At 37.3% G+C, this 17724-nt stretch overlaps 1 protein-coding gene across 5 annotated transcripts; it reads left to right on the top strand.

Moving 5' to 3' along the window:
* The first annotated feature begins 582 nt into the window (after positions 1 to 582).
* LOC117337245 lies at positions 583 to 14433 on the top strand. 5 transcript variants are annotated; one of them, XM_033898130.1, is made up of 4 exons: positions 583 to 638; positions 4481 to 9789; positions 9823 to 10257; positions 10323 to 14433. In XM_033898130.1, the coding sequence occupies exon 2, from the start codon at positions 4577 to 4579 to the stop codon at positions 9626 to 9628; it is 5052 nt and encodes a 1683-aa protein (XP_033754021.1). In that variant the 5' UTR covers positions 583 to 638; positions 4481 to 4576; the 3' UTR covers positions 9629 to 9789; positions 9823 to 10257; positions 10323 to 14433. The 5 variants fall into 5 exon arrangements, with proteins under 5 accessions (XP_033754021.1, XP_033754019.1, XP_033754020.1 ...); XM_033898128.1 differs by having other exon boundaries at positions 4481 to 10257; positions 10323 to 10819; positions 10886 to 14433; XM_033898129.1 differs by having other exon boundaries at positions 4481 to 10257; positions 10323 to 10688; positions 10952 to 10965.
* Positions 14434 to 17724: the final 3291 nt, after the last annotated feature.

Below are 17724 nucleotides of genomic sequence, written 5' to 3'. Positions count from 1 at the left end.
ATATAAAAATAAAAAACGGGACGCCCAAAACAATAGTTTATTTTGTTAGTTGGTTTAGCGCCTACATCTCACCTACTATACTTAGTGTTCTGTCGGCGAATCCTCCTTTTAATTTAGGCACCAATTAAATGTAAGCAGGGGATGACTGGAATGCGACCAGACGGTGACTCGAACGCGGGACCTCGGAATTCCAGACGGATAATCTTGCTTTGTCACCGACATCCAGCTCAGTCCAATCCCCCTACAGAGTGTCCGTTTTAAGGTGTATTTCACTGAACTGCAATTGTGATTTTATTGTCGATACTATATATTTTGGATGAAGATCCGGAAATGTACTCAACCGGTTCTCTCTCTAATATTAGTTTTGCCAATTTCTCTCGCTTATAATAAATTATTCCTGTAGTATAGAAACCAATTGGGAAAATATGCAAGCATAATCCGAATAAGATAACTGTTCGAGAAGTAAAATAACAATAATTAATTTAAATGTAAATTTATAATAACGGAAATTATCGCGAGACTGAGATATCTAACCATGTGACTTTCTCTGGCGTACAACCAGATCACGTGATCGGCCTTATATTTCGCCATCATGAACCTGAACTGCAACGAGACAGTCATCAAAGTTTGCACATGATGTAAGTAAAAACAAATGTTGAACACATGAATATTATGAAGGAATATTTTACATTATACATTTTGACAACACTTGCCGATACGCTTGATGAAAAACAAGATTAAGTTATTATCTGATTTGATCGCAGATAAAAGCAGTCCGAAATTCCCGCTTGCATGCTGCAAGATGCCTTGTACGAAATAGCATGGCAACAATTGTCGATTCGGTTACACTGGCTGAATTTTTATAAATGTCATTTTAACTACTGAATCTGTCATGATACCAACATACATGTTATTTTGTTTGATACACAGTGTCATCTCGTCACTCTACTACAGAATAAAACTGACAGGTGTGAACAGCGATCGAAATTCCAACTTCTATAACGTATGCACATGCACACGCACACATTCATAATGTATATGAATACGTGGTCATGTTCGATGTGGAACTTTTATCGATGGATCAGTAATCATTCTAATCTAACTCAGCAGACATAATCTAACTTAGCAGACACATTACCGTCTCTAGTAATTAATTATATGTATTTATTAGGATTACTCTATCATCTAATTAGTTCTGAACAAGAGTTGACCTGCTCCAACCGACAAGCATGGTGCATATGTCTTGAACCTTCAACCGGCGGTTTAAATTTTTTAAAGTATTGTGAAAATTGTTGTGACTGACATATCATGCAGACAGCTATAATTGTAAACATAAAAAATGTATCTCATTCTGCCAATAAAGGTTCAGTACTGTCTTCCTATAAATGGTCGTCATCTGGTTATAACTTTGACTGGAAGGCTGAAGGGCAATTCAGGTTACTTGGAGTTGTTCGAAATTCTGTGTCATAACTTATCCTGCCTGCTTTTGAACTCTCTCCCAAATCTCAATATTTTGAGCTTATATAGTGGTTTCGTACCGCTCCAGTATAAACTATTATTGGGCATGTAACATTTAATAAATTAATGTTGGCGATTTTTTTTTTTTTTTTTGACCAATCATTGTAATCATGACTGTACTTGGTTAAAATTTATCAGCCATTTACCAATACTTGTTAACTAGTACTATTTCTTGAGAAATACTGGAAGGATATCTCTCTTATCTGCTTTGCCCTTGGTCCCCTAGCTATGCTTGTTCAATTTTGAGACTGATAGGAAAAGTTTGGCTCTGTGTTGTTTAATGTCATAAAGGTTATCACAATATGGTACTGAGGCAAATGACAATTTCCTGATCAAATAAATTAAAAATGCAGTAAATTGAAATTGCAGTATAAAGCATGGATGGGCTATCCTATTTAATTTCATTTAAACAAAATTAACAAAATATTGCAAAACAGTTTTGACAAGAAGATTTAGACTCTAAAAAATCATCAAAGCATAAACAACAAAATTGAAAATGTCAACTAAAAACAAAGGTATTTTGATGAAAAAATAAATCCTTGTAGAGCAATGAAAAAGCCTCAGGTTTTAGGTCGTCTGACCCGAAGGGTCATGATGACCTATAGCCATCCTGCTTCATCCGTCGTCGTCCGCCGTGCACCGTCCGTAAACTTTTCACATTTTAAACTTCTTCTCAAGTTCCATCAGTGGGATTGAGCTGAAACTTGCCAGAAATGATCCTGAGATGATCCCAACCAAGTGTTGTTATTTTTCGGACCGATCCGAAATCTAAGATGGCTGCCATAGCCACCATCTTGAAAAACTCATTGTAAACTTCATCTCAAGTTCAACCAGTGCTATTGAGCTGAAACTTGCTTGAAATGATCCCGAGATGATCCCAACCAAGTGTTGTTATTTTTCGGATTGGTCTGAAATCCAAGATGTCTGCCATCTTGAAAAACATATTTTAAACTTCATCTGGAGTTCCACTGGTGCCATTGAACTGGAAATTGGTGAGGATGTTTTCTCAAGTTTCACCAGTTGGATTCAGCTCTCACTTAATGAAATGATCCAAAGATGGTACCGGTCAAGTGTTGTTATTTTTCGGGTCAGTCTTTATTCCAGGATGGCTGTCATGGCTAACATTGCCACTATACTTTCTATAGAGTATGTGTACTACAATTAATAGTAGGTCTTTAAGGGTCTTTAGAGTAAGATGCCTGTTAAGGCCCATGGGCCTCTTGTAATTTTTTTTCTGGGGGAGGACCCCTCTAAGATCTCTTGATCTGATATTTCAAAAAAGTTCTAGGTTCTTTGTCCATGGTAAGAATTATGGTAATTATAACAGGATAGATAATTAAGCACTTAAAATTAATAATATGATAGTGCACATGGGTACTAAACAATTTACCTGACCAGGGTTTTTTTCTCACTTGTTTGGGAAAGGGCCTTTTTGTCTCATTTTGGGAAGAAAATTGGTGAATTGGGAAAGATTTTTTCAGGAGTAAACTGCAAATTTTTGGAATTTGGCTTAAATATGAAATAACTTTAATTCGGAATGGGGCCCATTAACCGCCCCAAAAGCCCCCAGAAAAAGCCCTGACCTCACATTACCTCACCTATCTTCTTCATTCCCAGTGGCATAAAACGGCCCTGAGGTGGGCACTACATGGTTAAATTATTAGTCCCCTACCGGTGAAACCGGGGGGACTATAGGTTTTGCCTGCGTCCGTCTGTCTGTCAGTCCGTCAGTCCATCCGTCCAGTTAAAGTTTTGGTTAAAGTTTTATAATGGCACACCATTCACTTAATAATGGTATAAGGATGCTGATTCTTTGCATAGAGGTTCTTTGGATGTGTGACATTACTTTTGTATGGTTAAAAGTGAAAAAATTATTTTCATTTTTTGAAATGTTTGCCATATATTATGAACTTAACTTTTTTCTCTGTATTCTTCAGGTTAAGGTTTTGGTTAAAGTTTTATAAATGGCTCACCATTCACTTAATAATGGTATTAGGATGCTGAGTTTTTGCATAGAGGTTCTTTGGGTGTGTGGCATTACTTTTGTACAGTTGAAAATGAAAAAATTATTTTCATTTTTTGATTTTTTTTTCCCGTAATATGGACTTAACTGTTTTCTCTGTAATGAATGCTTCACTGATGTGAGATTCTTTTGGAATAAAATCAGTGTACTACTATGCTGTGCTATGCAGAATTATGTTTATACAAATATGTATTTCAATCCAAAGCTGTTATTACACATTTCAATTTAAATTCACTTTAGATTCTTTTACTCTGTACATGTAGAGTAGACATACCAAAAGAATACCTGAATATCTTTTATGGGCAGGAAACATTGTTTATTCACCCCTATAGAGTTGAATTTACACATTGTTTGGAATGAACTTATTTTCATAAAATGATCATATTTCAGTTGTGGCTAAACTTTTTTTACTCAAATTTGGCTAAATGTTTAACTTGGGGGCACCGGTAGGGGACATGTATTGGTTTAGCAATACTCACAGAATGCTTGTTAATTGGAAGTATGAACTGTAGATCCCTCTAATTAATAATTTAACCACATAGTGCTTGTGGTGCTGATTTAAAAATAAAGTAATGAGAGTTAAAAAGTCCCTTTTTAAGTGAAGATATGACTTGCGAAACGAATGGAAAGCAAAACTACAAGGATCTCGATCACTTCATAATAATGACACGATGAAAAAATAATAGCAAAAAGTACATAAAATTTGAAAACAAATCATACACGAAAATCATTGCGAGTTTATAAGTTTTAGTATTGATTATGATTAGTCACGATGAAATAAATTGTATGTTTTTTATCATAAAAATTGATATTATTTTATCAGATTCAAAAATAAAGGTATTTAAGAATTTCTGTTAATAATGAAATAATGAAGTTACAACAGATTTGTCCTAAAATGTACACATTCACATCATACTCATTATCTCTTTTGTTTTCCAGGGGTCCAGATTCAGGTGTATACAACCCAGATGTCAAGTGAATTGGGCTTCACTCGGAAGCTGTGATGGAATTCAGACGAGAACACACCTGAGAACTATGGAGGTATGCAGTCCAGAGATCGGTCTCAAGCTCTCTCCTCCATGTGATGCCATTAAACAAAGTGCTACAGACATCCCAGACAGCCGACAGTTATCCTCAAAGGAAACGACCAGTTCTAGCAGTTCCCCAACAATGCAGGAATTGACATTACACTCGGCCAGCATAAAACAATTTGACAATGGAGATAAAATCTCAAGTGCCATCTCTTCAGCTACAAATCCAGGAGCAACTCGTCCTAAGTTACTCGCAGAATTGACATCAGCGAGAGCCAAGCAATTATCTGCTCCAACTCTCACTGGTGGAGCAAGTCCAACTGTAAATGTAGGGCAGGAGAAAGCCGTCCGCTCAGAGAGTCCAATAATCATTATTGAAAACATCTCTAAAGTTTTTCCAGTGTCATTTCATTCTCATGGACAGAAAACATTGCACAATCTCATACCCAGTGAATCTCAACTGACTAAGAAAGCCTCCCATCAGGGTAGCCCTCCAGTGAAAAGGACAACCGTCACCCCATCCAGTTGTCCTGATCCTAATATCAAACATCAAGATGCTGCCATCACAGACAGCAGTCGGACAACCAAAGAAACATTTAAATGTGAAGAATGTGATTATGCCAGTTACAACAAACATTATTTGAAGCAGCATGTCGACCTTGTTCATCACGCTGATCGACCTTTCAAATGTCCATTCTGTGACTATGCTGGCAAACGCAGCCATTCCTTACGGGAACATTTGATAGTTCACTCTAATGAACGGCCATATGAGTGTACACATTGTAACGCTACCTTTAGAAAGAAAGGTCATCTCACTAACCACACAAAGCTCCATCAGAAGACCGTTTTCTGTAATACCTGTCGCAAATCAATAATTCACGCAGAACTGGAGACACATGTGAAAACATGCCATGCTAAGGAAAACGTCTTTGTTTGTGAACTTTGTAGTTTTGTGGCTCCAGACGAAAAAGCCATTTTGGAACACATCAAAGTGCACCAATCACAACAGATCTATGTGTGCAGCACATGTAAGCACATGACCAGTGACTTTGAGGCATTTGTTAAACATGCCGAAACACATCAACAGACATCTGCAAATACAGACACAGAAAAAGCAGATGTGATCAAGTCTACATCAATCAAGGCAGACCTAAAGCAAACCATCCTGTCCAAGCGTGCACATGACCAAGAGCAAGAAAAGATGTCACCTGGTCCTAAGGTGAGATTGGTACCAACAGGGACTAGTCAGTCCAGTAGTATTCCTAAAGTGAGACCGGTATCTACAGCCATTAGTCAGTCCAGTAGCGTTCCTACAGTAAGACCAGCGACTGGTCAGCCCAGTAACGTTCCTAAAGTTAGACCTGTACCTACAGCCACTAGTCAGCCAAGTAACGTTTCTAAAGTTAGACCTGTACCTACAGCCACTAGTCAGCCAAGTAACGTTCCTAAAGTTAGACCTGTACCTACAGCCACTTCCCAGCCTAATAAACAGGACCTTCTGCTGAAATGTTCTGAGTGTGGGTTTGTGGCTCCTACAACAACACTGATGAAGAACCACATGTGGACCCATTTACAGAGCATGGAAACCCCGCCCTCGACATCAAAGGAGGAATTCAACTCCAAGAAACCCACAACAGAAAAAATGCCTTCACAGGAAAAATCTGTGTACAAGTGTGTGGAATGTGACTTCATGTGTGATGAAGCATACAACTTTGTAGTGCACATGTTGGCACACAAACCTGAACTTCAGCATTCAAACGTACCGTCAATACCAGTGCCATCCTCAAAACCTGTAAACAATTTACCTATGCAGTCATCACCAAGCCTAGCAGTACCGTTGACGTCCGTACCAGCACAAACTGTTCCTGTACACTCGGTTCCTCCCCAGTCATCAGTGATGTCGTCCGTTCCAGTGTCCTCGGTACAAATACAGCATTTAAAACCAGGGAATACAGCTACAAATGAAAAGCAAGTAACATCTGTTCCAATGACATTGGTTTCCCTTTCAAATCCTTCACTAGTACAGTCCACATCTACAGCAGTATCGTCAACTACTGTATCAGCTACAGTCACATCCACAGGCATGGAGTCAGCATCCCCTTCTGCCATTAGACATGATCTGAAAGAAAGTATCCTAGCTAAGCAACAAAAACTACCTGCAGATGGAGAGTTACCTCCCTTCGTCCATGACAGAGTGAATGCTCGATATCTTTGTACAATTTGTGGCTATAGCTGCGAGTTTCAGAGAACTATAAAAGCTCACATTTGGAAACATTCTGGTAACAAAGACATAGAATACCCCATGTTTCAAAATGGCCCACTCAGCATATACGATTCTGATGTAGAATCAAAATCCTGTTTGAATTTAACACCAAGCTCTGTTTGTATGATGGAAAAAGCACAGAGAGCATTGAAGGAACCAATCATAAGGGTTGCCTCCCAGCACACATCAGTCAGTCCTGTAGCTCCAGCCTTGGCTCATCTTTTGGCTGCAAGGGCCATGACTGGGCTCACACAGGAAGTGACCTTACCAAAGGCTACAGAGTCAGAGGTCAAATCTGTGTCAGTAGTCCAAAATTCTAAGGAGGAGGGTGCAGTGAAGGAGTCTGCTGAAGTAGATTTTATCTCCAAACTGCCATCAAAACCAGCCTTGAAATCTTCTCTTGGAGATGATGTAGAGACAAGATCTGCAAAGAAAGAGACAGGAACCAAACTTACAAAAACACCAGATGAAGGTCATACAGAGAAAACAGATAAACAAGATGAGGTCTCTCTAAATACCTCTATCACAGCAACTGATGAAAGATCTATTGTCAAAAATGAAAAAGATGAGCTGATGGACACAGCAAGTGAGAGACTGGAAATGTCAAAGGACAATTTGGAAGTTGATAAACAAGACGCTGCATCTCCCAAAACCATAGGACCAGCTCAGGGATCAAATGGGGCTAAGAAACGAAAACTCAGTGAATCCAAGTATGATGTAAATGAAATGCTGCAGATGGTGAAAATGTTCTGTGCTCCGGAGGATGTAGAAAGTGATCCTGTGGCAGAGCAGGGGAACGTTGTGGTGGAAACAGTTGACTGCGTGGCTAACCTATCGGGATTGACCAGCATAAAGAGTCATCAGGGTAGTCCCCGCACAAACTCTGGAACAACAGGATCTACAGAGGGCGAAGGAAATGGTGGATCAGAACAGGACATGGAGTGTGGTGACTCTGGGTTCATGTCTGATACAAATTCGAGCCAATCACAAGTCTCATCTAAAGTGGAGCATGCCAGCATGTCAACTAGACTTTGTTCTAGGAGATCAGGAAGGTTGAAGGAAAGGATCATCAATTCTCTTAAACAAGATAACAAGGAGGACGTGGAGCAAACAACAAAACAGGTGTTGGAGACTGGGAAACGTAATGCAGATGTTCAAAATGATGCGAGGCAGAGCAAAGACGATGAAGAAAAAGAAGATTTGGAGGAAGTAGATGAAGATGAAGAGGACATTCGTCCATCCTCTATGGCAGAATCAGCAGTAACTTTACTGTCTCTGCTAAAAAAAGGAGCGAACCACAACCCTGCATGTCCATCATCAGGGCCAGAGGTCAAAGACAAACAGGCTGAGGTCACGAGAACCAAAGATGACAATACAGAAGAAAAAAAACCTAAATCCCAAGGTATTTCCTCATCTCTGCTTGCTGTTATTGAACAGTTGAGAGAACGATCACGATCGGAAACAGACTATGACGTGGAATCTGGAAAGAAAGGTGCAAAAAAGAAATCTCGCCGACTGTCTGCGGAGGATGAGGATCCAATGGAGAAGATGGACAATGTTGAGCGTATTGAGGAGGCGGAGGAGGATGAGTCGAGATATCGATGTAAACTCTGTCACTATTCCAACTCCAGTACTTTTGTAATGAAGCAGCACATGCGCCTTCACAAGACCAAGCGTCCATTTGAGTGTTCATTATGTGACTTCATGGCGGAATCTAGTGAGGACTTGCAAAACCATATGATAAAACACTGTAAGGTGCGAACGTATCAATGTAAGTTGTGTCCGTCAGCATTTAACTACAAGAGTCAGCTGCGTGCTCACATGAGAGCACACAATGAGAAAGATGTCTTTGCTTGTGAGGAATGTGACTTTGAAACAGGAAACCCTAATTTATTGAGAAATCACATGAGCAATTGTCATGAAATAAAACAATATGTGTGCGAGGTGTGTGAGCATAGATTTGTCTCGAAGCACCAGCTCAGAATTCATAAAAAGGTGATGTGTAATGGAGAAGAAGAAATGCCATTGACATTATGTTCAGATGAAAATAAGAAAGAAACACAGGATCAGAAATCTCAAGGAAAGTTGCACAAACAGGACTTCAGATGTGCAAAGTGTGATTATGTCACAAACTCTTTTGTCAGATTTGGAAATCACATGAAGACACATGAGGAGCCGAAAGTTCTGAAGTGTGAACTGTGCGACTTTCCTGCTGTGTCCAATCGTAGCCTCAAGTCACACATGAAGCGTCACATAAACGACCAACGGTTTGTGCAGCAGCCCTTGGAACAGTACAAGTGTAATCTTTGTGGCTATGTGTGTCACCACCTTCCTTCACTTAAATCACACATGTGGCGCCATGCCAGTGACCAGAACTACAGCTATGAATTCACAAACGAAGTCATCAATGCAGCAATCGATTATGACAGCCGACTCGACACCAAAGAATGCTGCGAGGAAGATGTTGCAGAGTTCAATAAAACAATCCGTGAAAAGATGCGAATTCGACTTGCTAGTCAGGGTATTACCAAAGATGCAGAGAGCTTATGTGCTGTTTGTTGGGTTACATTTCGATGCTGTCAGTGTGGATTTGAAGTTATAAATAAAGCACAGCTTAACTTGCACATGAAGACACACTCTGATGTAATTCAATGGACACTTCAGGTGTCCCAGAACAGCACAGCTGGGAGTAGTACAAGTGGAGTGCAAACTAGTGCTAATAATGTAGACGGTGGTGAAGGCGGAAGCCAGGTTAAACAAAGATCTGATAGGAAAGGACTAGAGTTAAGGTAACAGATCTGATAGAAAGGACTGGAGTTAAGGTAACACGTCTGATAGAAAGGACTAGAGTTAAGGTAACAGATCTGATAGAAAGGAATAGAGTTAAGGTAACAGATCTGATAGAAAGGACTAGAGTTAAGGTAACAGATCTGATAGAAAGGACTAGAGTTAAGGTAACACGTCTAATAGAAAGGACTAGAGTTAAGGTAACAGATCTGATAGGAAAGGACTAGAGTTAAGGTAACGGATCTGATAAAAAGGACTAGAGTTAAGGTAACACATCTGATAGAAAGGACTAGAGTGAAGGTAACAGATCTGATAGTGAAGGACTAGAGTTAAGGTAACAGATCTGATAGGAAAGGACTAGAGTTAAGGTAACACATCTGATAGGAAAGAACTAGTGTTAAGGTAACACATCTGATAGGAAAGGACTAGAGTTAAGGTAACACATCTGATAGAAAGGACTAGAGTTAAGGTAACAGATCTGATAGAAAGGACTAGAGTTAAGGTAACACATCTGATAGAAAGGACTAGAGTTAAGGTAACACATCTGATAGAAAGGACTAGAGTTAAGGTAACAGATCTGATAGGAAGGACTAGAGTTAAGGTAACAGATCTGATAGTGAAGGACTAGAGTTAAGGTAACGGATCTGATAAAAGGACTAGAGTTAAGGTAACAGATCTGATAGAAAGGACTAGAGTTAAGGTAACACATCTGATAGGAAAGAACTAGTGTTAAGGTAACAGATCTGATAGAAAGGACTAGAGTTAAGGTAACACATCTGATAGAAAGGACTAGAGTTAAGGTAACACATCTGATAGAAAGGACTAGAGTTAAGGTAACACATCTGATAGAAAGGACTAGAGTTAAGGTAACAGATCTGATAGGAAGGACTAGAGTTAAGGTAACAGATCTGATAGTGAAGGACTAGAGTTAAGGTAACGGATCTGATAGAAAGGACTAGAGTTAAGGTAACACATCTGATAGAAAGGACTAGAGTTAAGGTAACACGTCTGATAGAAAGGACTAGAGTTAAGGTAACAGATCTGATAGGAAAGGACTAGAGTTAAGGTAACATCTGATAGGAAAGGACTAGAGTTAATGTAACACATCTGATAGAAAGGACTAGAGTTAAGGTAACACGTCTGATAGAAAGGACTAGAGTGAAGGTAACAGATCTGATAGAAAGGACTAGAGTTAAGGTAACACGTCTAATAGAAAGGGCTAGAGTTAAGGTAACACGTCGGATAGAAAGGACTAGAGTTAAGGTAACAGATCTGATAGAAAGGACTAGAGTTAAGGTTACCGATCTGATAGAAAGGACTAGAGTTAAGGTAACACATCTGATAGAAAGGACTGGAGTTAAGGTAACACGTCTGATAGAAAGGACTAGAGTTAAGGTAACAGATCTGATAGAAAGGACTAGAGTTAAGGTTACCGATCTGATAGAAAGGACTAGTGTTAAGGTAACACATCTGATAGAAAGGACTGGAGTTAAGGTAACACGTCTGATAGAAAGGACTAGAGTTAAGGTAACACGTCTGATAGAAAGGACTAGAGTTAAGGTAACAGATCTGATAGAAAGGACTAGAGTTAAGGTAACACGTCTGATAGAAAGGACTAGAGTTAAAGTAACAGATCTGATAGAAAGGACTAGAGTTAAGGTAACACGTCTGATAGAAAGGACTAGAGTTAAGGTAACAGATCTGATAGAAAGGACTAGAGTTAAGGTAACAGATCTGATAGAAAGGACTAGAGTTAAGGTAACACGTCTGATAGAAAGGACTAGAGTTAAGGTTACCGATCTGATAGAAAGGACTAGAGTTAAGGTAACACGTCTGATAGAAAGGACTAGAGTTAAGGTAACAGATCTGATAGAAAGGACTAGAGTTAAGGTAACAGATCTGATAGAAAGGACTAGAGTTAAGGTAACACGTCTGATAGAAAGGACTAGAGTTAAGGTTACCGATCTGATAGAAAGGACTAGAGTTAAGGTAACACGTCTGATAGAAAGGACTAGAGTTAAGGTAACAGATCTGATAGGAAAGGACTAGAGTTAAGGTAACAGATCTGATAGTAAAGGACCAGAGTTAAGGTAACACTTCTGATATAGGAAAGGACTCGAGATATAGTGATCTGATGGGGAATTCGAAGGTCTCTAGATTTACAGATCTGATTGGAAAGGTTTAGAGATGTAGAGATCTGATTGGGAAGGTGTAGAGATCTGATTGGCAATTAAAGGTCTAAAGATTTACAAATCTGATTGGGAAGGTTTAAAGATGTAGAGACCTGATCAGTATTTTTAAGGAAGGTTTAGATATACATTGTATAGAAACAGATTCGAGAGTTAAGGTCAAAGGTATAGAGACAGAGCTCGAGGATCTAAGGATATTCATGTACAGATGTATCTTATAGGGAAGGTCTACATCTAGAGATGTACATAGAGATGTGTTAGGGAAGATCAAGAATTACATCTGGAATTATAGAGAAAGATCTGATGAGAAATATCTAGAAATAAATATTTAATGTAGTAAGATCCCAGATACCCGGCAACCATGGATAGTGTTACAACCATGGATGGAGCAGCCAGATTAAGTTGGTGTTAGAACCAGATATGTGGTGGCTGGATCAAGGATAAGTGATGATGATTGTTCACCGCATGCTATTCAGTTAGGCCCATGTTTTTTAATTACTGTATTTATCTGCAAATAAACCCTGTCCACAAATGAGCTCCCTTCATCATTTTTGCAGAATCATCAATTTCAAAATAGTATGTTTGGTAAAATTGGTTAACAAGTAAGCCCTTCTCTTACTTTATTTGAGGATGAATATGTGCTAAACTTTTACTCTAGAGGAGGGGGCTTATTTGAGGATGAATATGGTACTAAACTTTTACTCTAGAGGAATTCGAAGAGGGCTTATTTGAGGATGAATACGGTAGTATATTTATAGTGCTAAAGAGATTGAGATTTTTTTTCTTTTTCCCCCCAGTCTCTTCTGATCTTTATTTCAATTGAAAGAGAAATAATGGATTGTTATAAATTTGAAAGTTTGTTATACATGTTTTGTTTAATACTTAGTCACAAGTTAAATTCTTCACCTGCTATTTTACAGCTCAAGTTGAATATGAATATAGATGGTACTGTTTTTTTTGTCGCCTTTGAATCTGAATAAATAATTCTTAATCTGATATTTTTACAAGCATCCTGATTCTCTGATACTGGTAACGAAACAAATACAAAAGATGTATCAGTTTGAAACATGCACAACAGGTGGATACTCAAATTTGTCTTCTTTAAACTTCCAAACTAACGTAGCATGCAACTTTTGCATACCGGTATATACCTCAATGTACTCTTTATATGTACATGTATACCAAAGTGTGATATATAAAAATCTACTGCCAGTAGTTTGAATTATTTATTACAATGATGTTGCATTTTGTGGTACTATATAAGATCTTTCAGATTTTGGTTACAAATGTTTTATCCGGTTAATTAATTATTTTTTACTTTTAAAATAAATTCTGGTAACGATGGCCTGAATTTTGTAAACAGCAGTTGGCATACATGTATAAAAACTTCTTAAAGATTTGTAGTATTATGTGAAGGAGGTATAATGTGTAACATTTTAGATTCTTACTTCATATCAATATTAACCTGTAATAGGTGAGTGTACATGTATTATTGGTGTTTTAACATCCTGTGTATATTTATTTTTTGTTTTTATTTTTTCTCACATTGTGAAACGTGTTGAAACTACAAGTGCATAATTTGTTTGATTTGAAATGTGCATAAATTGATGTATTTTGTGACAATATATATTTTTAATGCATCAATGTTTAATTTTCTAATGGAAAATTATATCACCTAGCTAATAATTACGAAGTACATATAGAGCAGCATTTCTTTTGTGTATATCCATTTGTTGTAGTTATATGACAAGTTTATAAAAAAAAATGAACTATATGCATGTGATGTAATCTCGGTTAGATACTTCTTACACATATCACTAAGGTATTGTTACTGTAAACTCACAAACAAATTAAAGGTATTTAAATTCAATCACTTATGCGCATTCATTCAATGTTCACTGAATTTTTGATTTATTTTGATGGATCGGGCTTGTATCATACAAAATTTCAAAAAATCTTTTCAAAAGGATCATTAACTATTTTAATCCAGTTGGTATCATAAGACCCTACTATCAATCTTGATACTTTTCCCTTCCCAGTCGGTCAAGGTATGGGTGTCTGTGGTGGCGACTTATATATAGCTAATTCATCCAGATGCCATGGAGTCTTCCTCCAATTGTTTCAAACATCTCATATTAAGTTTAAATGTCTGATCAAGTTTGCATAATATTTTGAAGATATCTATACTAATCTATAAAAAAAAATCATATTTTAGGTAATTGTTAGGAATAAAATGATAGGTACTGTTTTACCAATTATATTCATATGAAATTGCTTATCAGCAGTTACATCTCACGATACTGTAATTATATATATAACTGAATTTCATCTGTTTGTTTCTGGTGTTGTTCAGTTATGGTTATGTATCAAAGACCACCAAATTGTTTGTCCTCATAATGGAATTCATTTTAAATGGAAAAGATCTAGGGTTTGGGATTTCTTCATATGATATTCCTGCAGCATTTAATTTCAGAAAATCAGTTCATGTTTGTCATGGATTTTATTCAAGATTTTCACCTTAGTTTTATTGTTGTGTATATTGTTGTGCATTTTGATTTTTATCTCAATTTAGTTACCTGTTTAAAGAATTAACTAAATACACATTAAATTTTCCAAATACCAGTAGAATTTATTCTAAATTTTTAGCAGTACATGCGTTGACTTGGTTTTGATGGTAGTTTTTGTGAGTATCCTGATGGCATAACTTTTATATGGTTACACAAATGGATGTCATCATGAAGGTTACCATGGAAATCTTGGCAGTGGTTACCTTGGCGATCTTCAAAACAGTTCAGCAGGTGATTATCTTATTGGAGGCCAAGACATGATCTTTTATGAGTGTCACAATACAAACTCTGGGTCAAGTTTCATCAATATTCCTTAACTTAAAATTTTCCAAAAGCATTACAGAATTTAAAGGTTCCTTTACTAAGCTTCCCCCCTTAAATCCTGTAATGCTTCCCTAAAGAAAATTTTAAGTTAAAGAACATGGATGAAACTGGGGCCCGGTGGTAAATCTAAGTTCATTTTAGGAATGTTTCTTGCAGTTGGTTTTCTTATTAAAAACCTTAATGTGTCAGTATGTTGTGGAAATTTGATATTACAGGACCTTGTGTATATAGTTTGTTATATATTAAAGTGTTGTCGATCTGTTGGCGAAGTGAGTGATGACTTTTATTCATGTGTAACTATAAAGTTAATATCACAGAAAAAGTTCCCCAACTAATTATTTACCAGAATAGCATGGGGTTTGTTTTGTGGATGAAGAAACTGATGTTTTATAGAGAAATTATATAGATTATATAATCTTTATTAGGAACATGATACCGACTTTGACAAGCAGATGTACTGATTTGTTATATATCTGTTATGATCTCAACTAGCAATGCTTCATGAATACCTCTATCTTCTGATATAATTAAAAGAAAATGTATTCCTGGTGTTAAAATTGCCATTCCTTCTTTTAAATCTTGAGTTATTAAAGACAGGAATGGATTGATTTTTTACATATACTATAGACCAGGATAACTTGTTTACCAGGCAGTTGTATCTGAAAACTATGAGGCCATTTATCAAAGCCGAAGATAAAATCGTTGATTTTTATGTGGAACCTAATGAAAAAATGATATTTCACATGAAATTGCAAAAATTGTGTGGAAGTAATTTTTCAAATAAAGTAGTGTTCATTGATAGAGATTTAGTCCCTTTAACACTATGCCTGACTAAATATATATATATTGTGCCCATACTGTACTTTGTTAATATTCAGAGTCTAATACATTTCAGAGTCTGGTACATGTTTACTATTGATTTATATTGCAAACAATATGTTTTTATGAATCCTTAATCTAAAACCATCTGTGTAAATTAAATCGGCCTTGAGGCTTTAGCATGCAGGGGGCTAATGGAGGATGGGGAGGGAGGGGGGACACCAAACCAAGAGTGCAAGAGACTATAGCCTGGCAGATGATGTGATCTTATCATGAGTTTTCAACCTACCAAATCTCACAGAGTACTTCTTAATCACACAGCTATGATATACACTGAATTGATATTAATATTGTACATGACAAAATGTCGGTAGTAATATTTTTCACAAGTGTAGCTGGTATTTTCAAATCCACAGCCAGATGCAGTGACTGGCTAGGTTATCTCCTCCATGTAGTAGATCAGAGCACCATAAATAGGTTACCTCCCCCTTGTAATTAGGTCAGAGCACCATAACAACGTTATCTCCCTCATGTATTTACGTGTAGTTCAAAACTATGTTCACCATAATTAGGTTATCTCCCCTTGTAGTGCGGTCAAAGCACCATAACTAGGTTATCTACCCCTTGAAGTGCGATCAAAGCACCATAACTAGGTTATCTCCCCTTGTAGTGCGGTCAAAACACCATTACTAGGTTATCTCCCCCTTGTAGTGCGGTCAAAGCACCATAACTAGGTTATTTCCCCCTTGTAGTGCGGTCAAAGCACCACAACTAGGTTATCTCCCCCTTGTAGTGCGGTCAAAGCACCATAACTCGGTTATCTACCCCTTGAAGTGCGGTCAAAGCACCATAACTAGGTTATCTCCCCCTTGTAGTGCGGTCAAAGCACCATAACTAGGTTATCTACCCCTTGAAGTGCGGTCAAAGCACCATAACTAGTTTATCTCCCCCTTGTAGTGCGGTCAAAGCACCACAACTAGGTTATCTCCCCCTTGTAGTGCGGTCAAAGCACCATCACTAGGTTATCTCCCCTGTGTAGTTAGAACAGATGACCATTGTATTATCTCCCTCATGTTGTTACGTGTAGTTCAAAACGACGTTCACCATAACTAGGTTTCCCCTCCTTGTAGTCAGAGCGCAAAAACTAGGTTATCTTTAAAGATTATATATGCACGTATGCTATTATAAATAGTAATAGCCACCTTAAGGCCAACACAGTAGGTAATGACCTGACTAGGATTTCAGATCTCATTATCTGTGGCTTCTGATCATGATCTTTGACCTCTCTAACTTGTATGTAGTAACAGGTCAGTACGACAGTGCCGTCTATATTCAGACTGACCTCAACCTTTACAAATATGACGTCGTCAGTCCTGTTCACAAATTCATATGTAAACAAACGATAACTGAGATTAACAAATTGTGTTGTTGTATAGTTTTGAACTTTCAATAATGAGCCTAAAACTGATACTGTACAATGTGGAGCAAAAATGACATTTTCTTCTGATTATATACTTGAGTACTGTTTGATACGATCCTTGGCAACAAATTATTTGTTTGTGTTTTGTTTATAGTTTGTAAAACAGGGATATGTTTCTACCCGTTGGCAAGCCCTTAATTATCTTAATAAACTATTGTTATTGAAGTGAATTATAAAAGGTATAACGAACTATTTTCTCTCCTGGCAATGTATGTACACGTGTGTTTATATACTGGTATAGAAGGTATTTCGTACAACTAGACGTGTCAACCATTCATGGATGATTTTCTGTATTTGGTCAGCCGAGACAGATTATAACATTTTAAGGTGTATTGTATTATGTATTAATGTGTTACTCATATTTATATATGAAAGGGCCCGTATTCTTTAACCGTTTTTCTACTCAAATTCCACATCTAACCCAAATCCAAATTATTTCTCGTACTTGCACGTTATTCAAATTTCTAATTGTTATATTGATCCGGAGAAATAAGTTGAAACGAGAATGGTGAAATGGATACCGGCCCTGGTGTTTGATGTTTCTGATGTACCCTGCTATTATGCAAGTTTTTTTCTCAGTATTATGTAGATATGGTTATAGATTTGGTTTAATTGGACTGTTTTAAATTATATCTCCGACTTAAAGATTAAATTGTAGATTCGTTTTTACTTTTGTCACGTTATTATTGAATTACTCGATGAATATACTTAAGTAAAAAACTA

This window comes from Pecten maximus, chromosome 11 (assembly GCF_902652985.1).
Source record: "Pecten maximus chromosome 11, xPecMax1.1, whole genome shotgun sequence".
In the NCBI taxonomy this organism is placed as follows: domain Eukaryota; kingdom Metazoa; phylum Mollusca; class Bivalvia; order Pectinida; family Pectinidae; genus Pecten; species Pecten maximus.
The sequence above is the reverse complement of the archived record's forward strand: the minus strand, read 5'-3'. Positions and strand labels throughout refer to the sequence as shown.

Excerpts from the sequence above, each read along its gene's own strand:
- LOC117337245 (XM_033898130.1), top strand. The coding sequence starts at position 4,577 with ATGGAGGTATGCAGTCCAGAGATCGGTCTCAAGCTCTCTCCTCCATGT.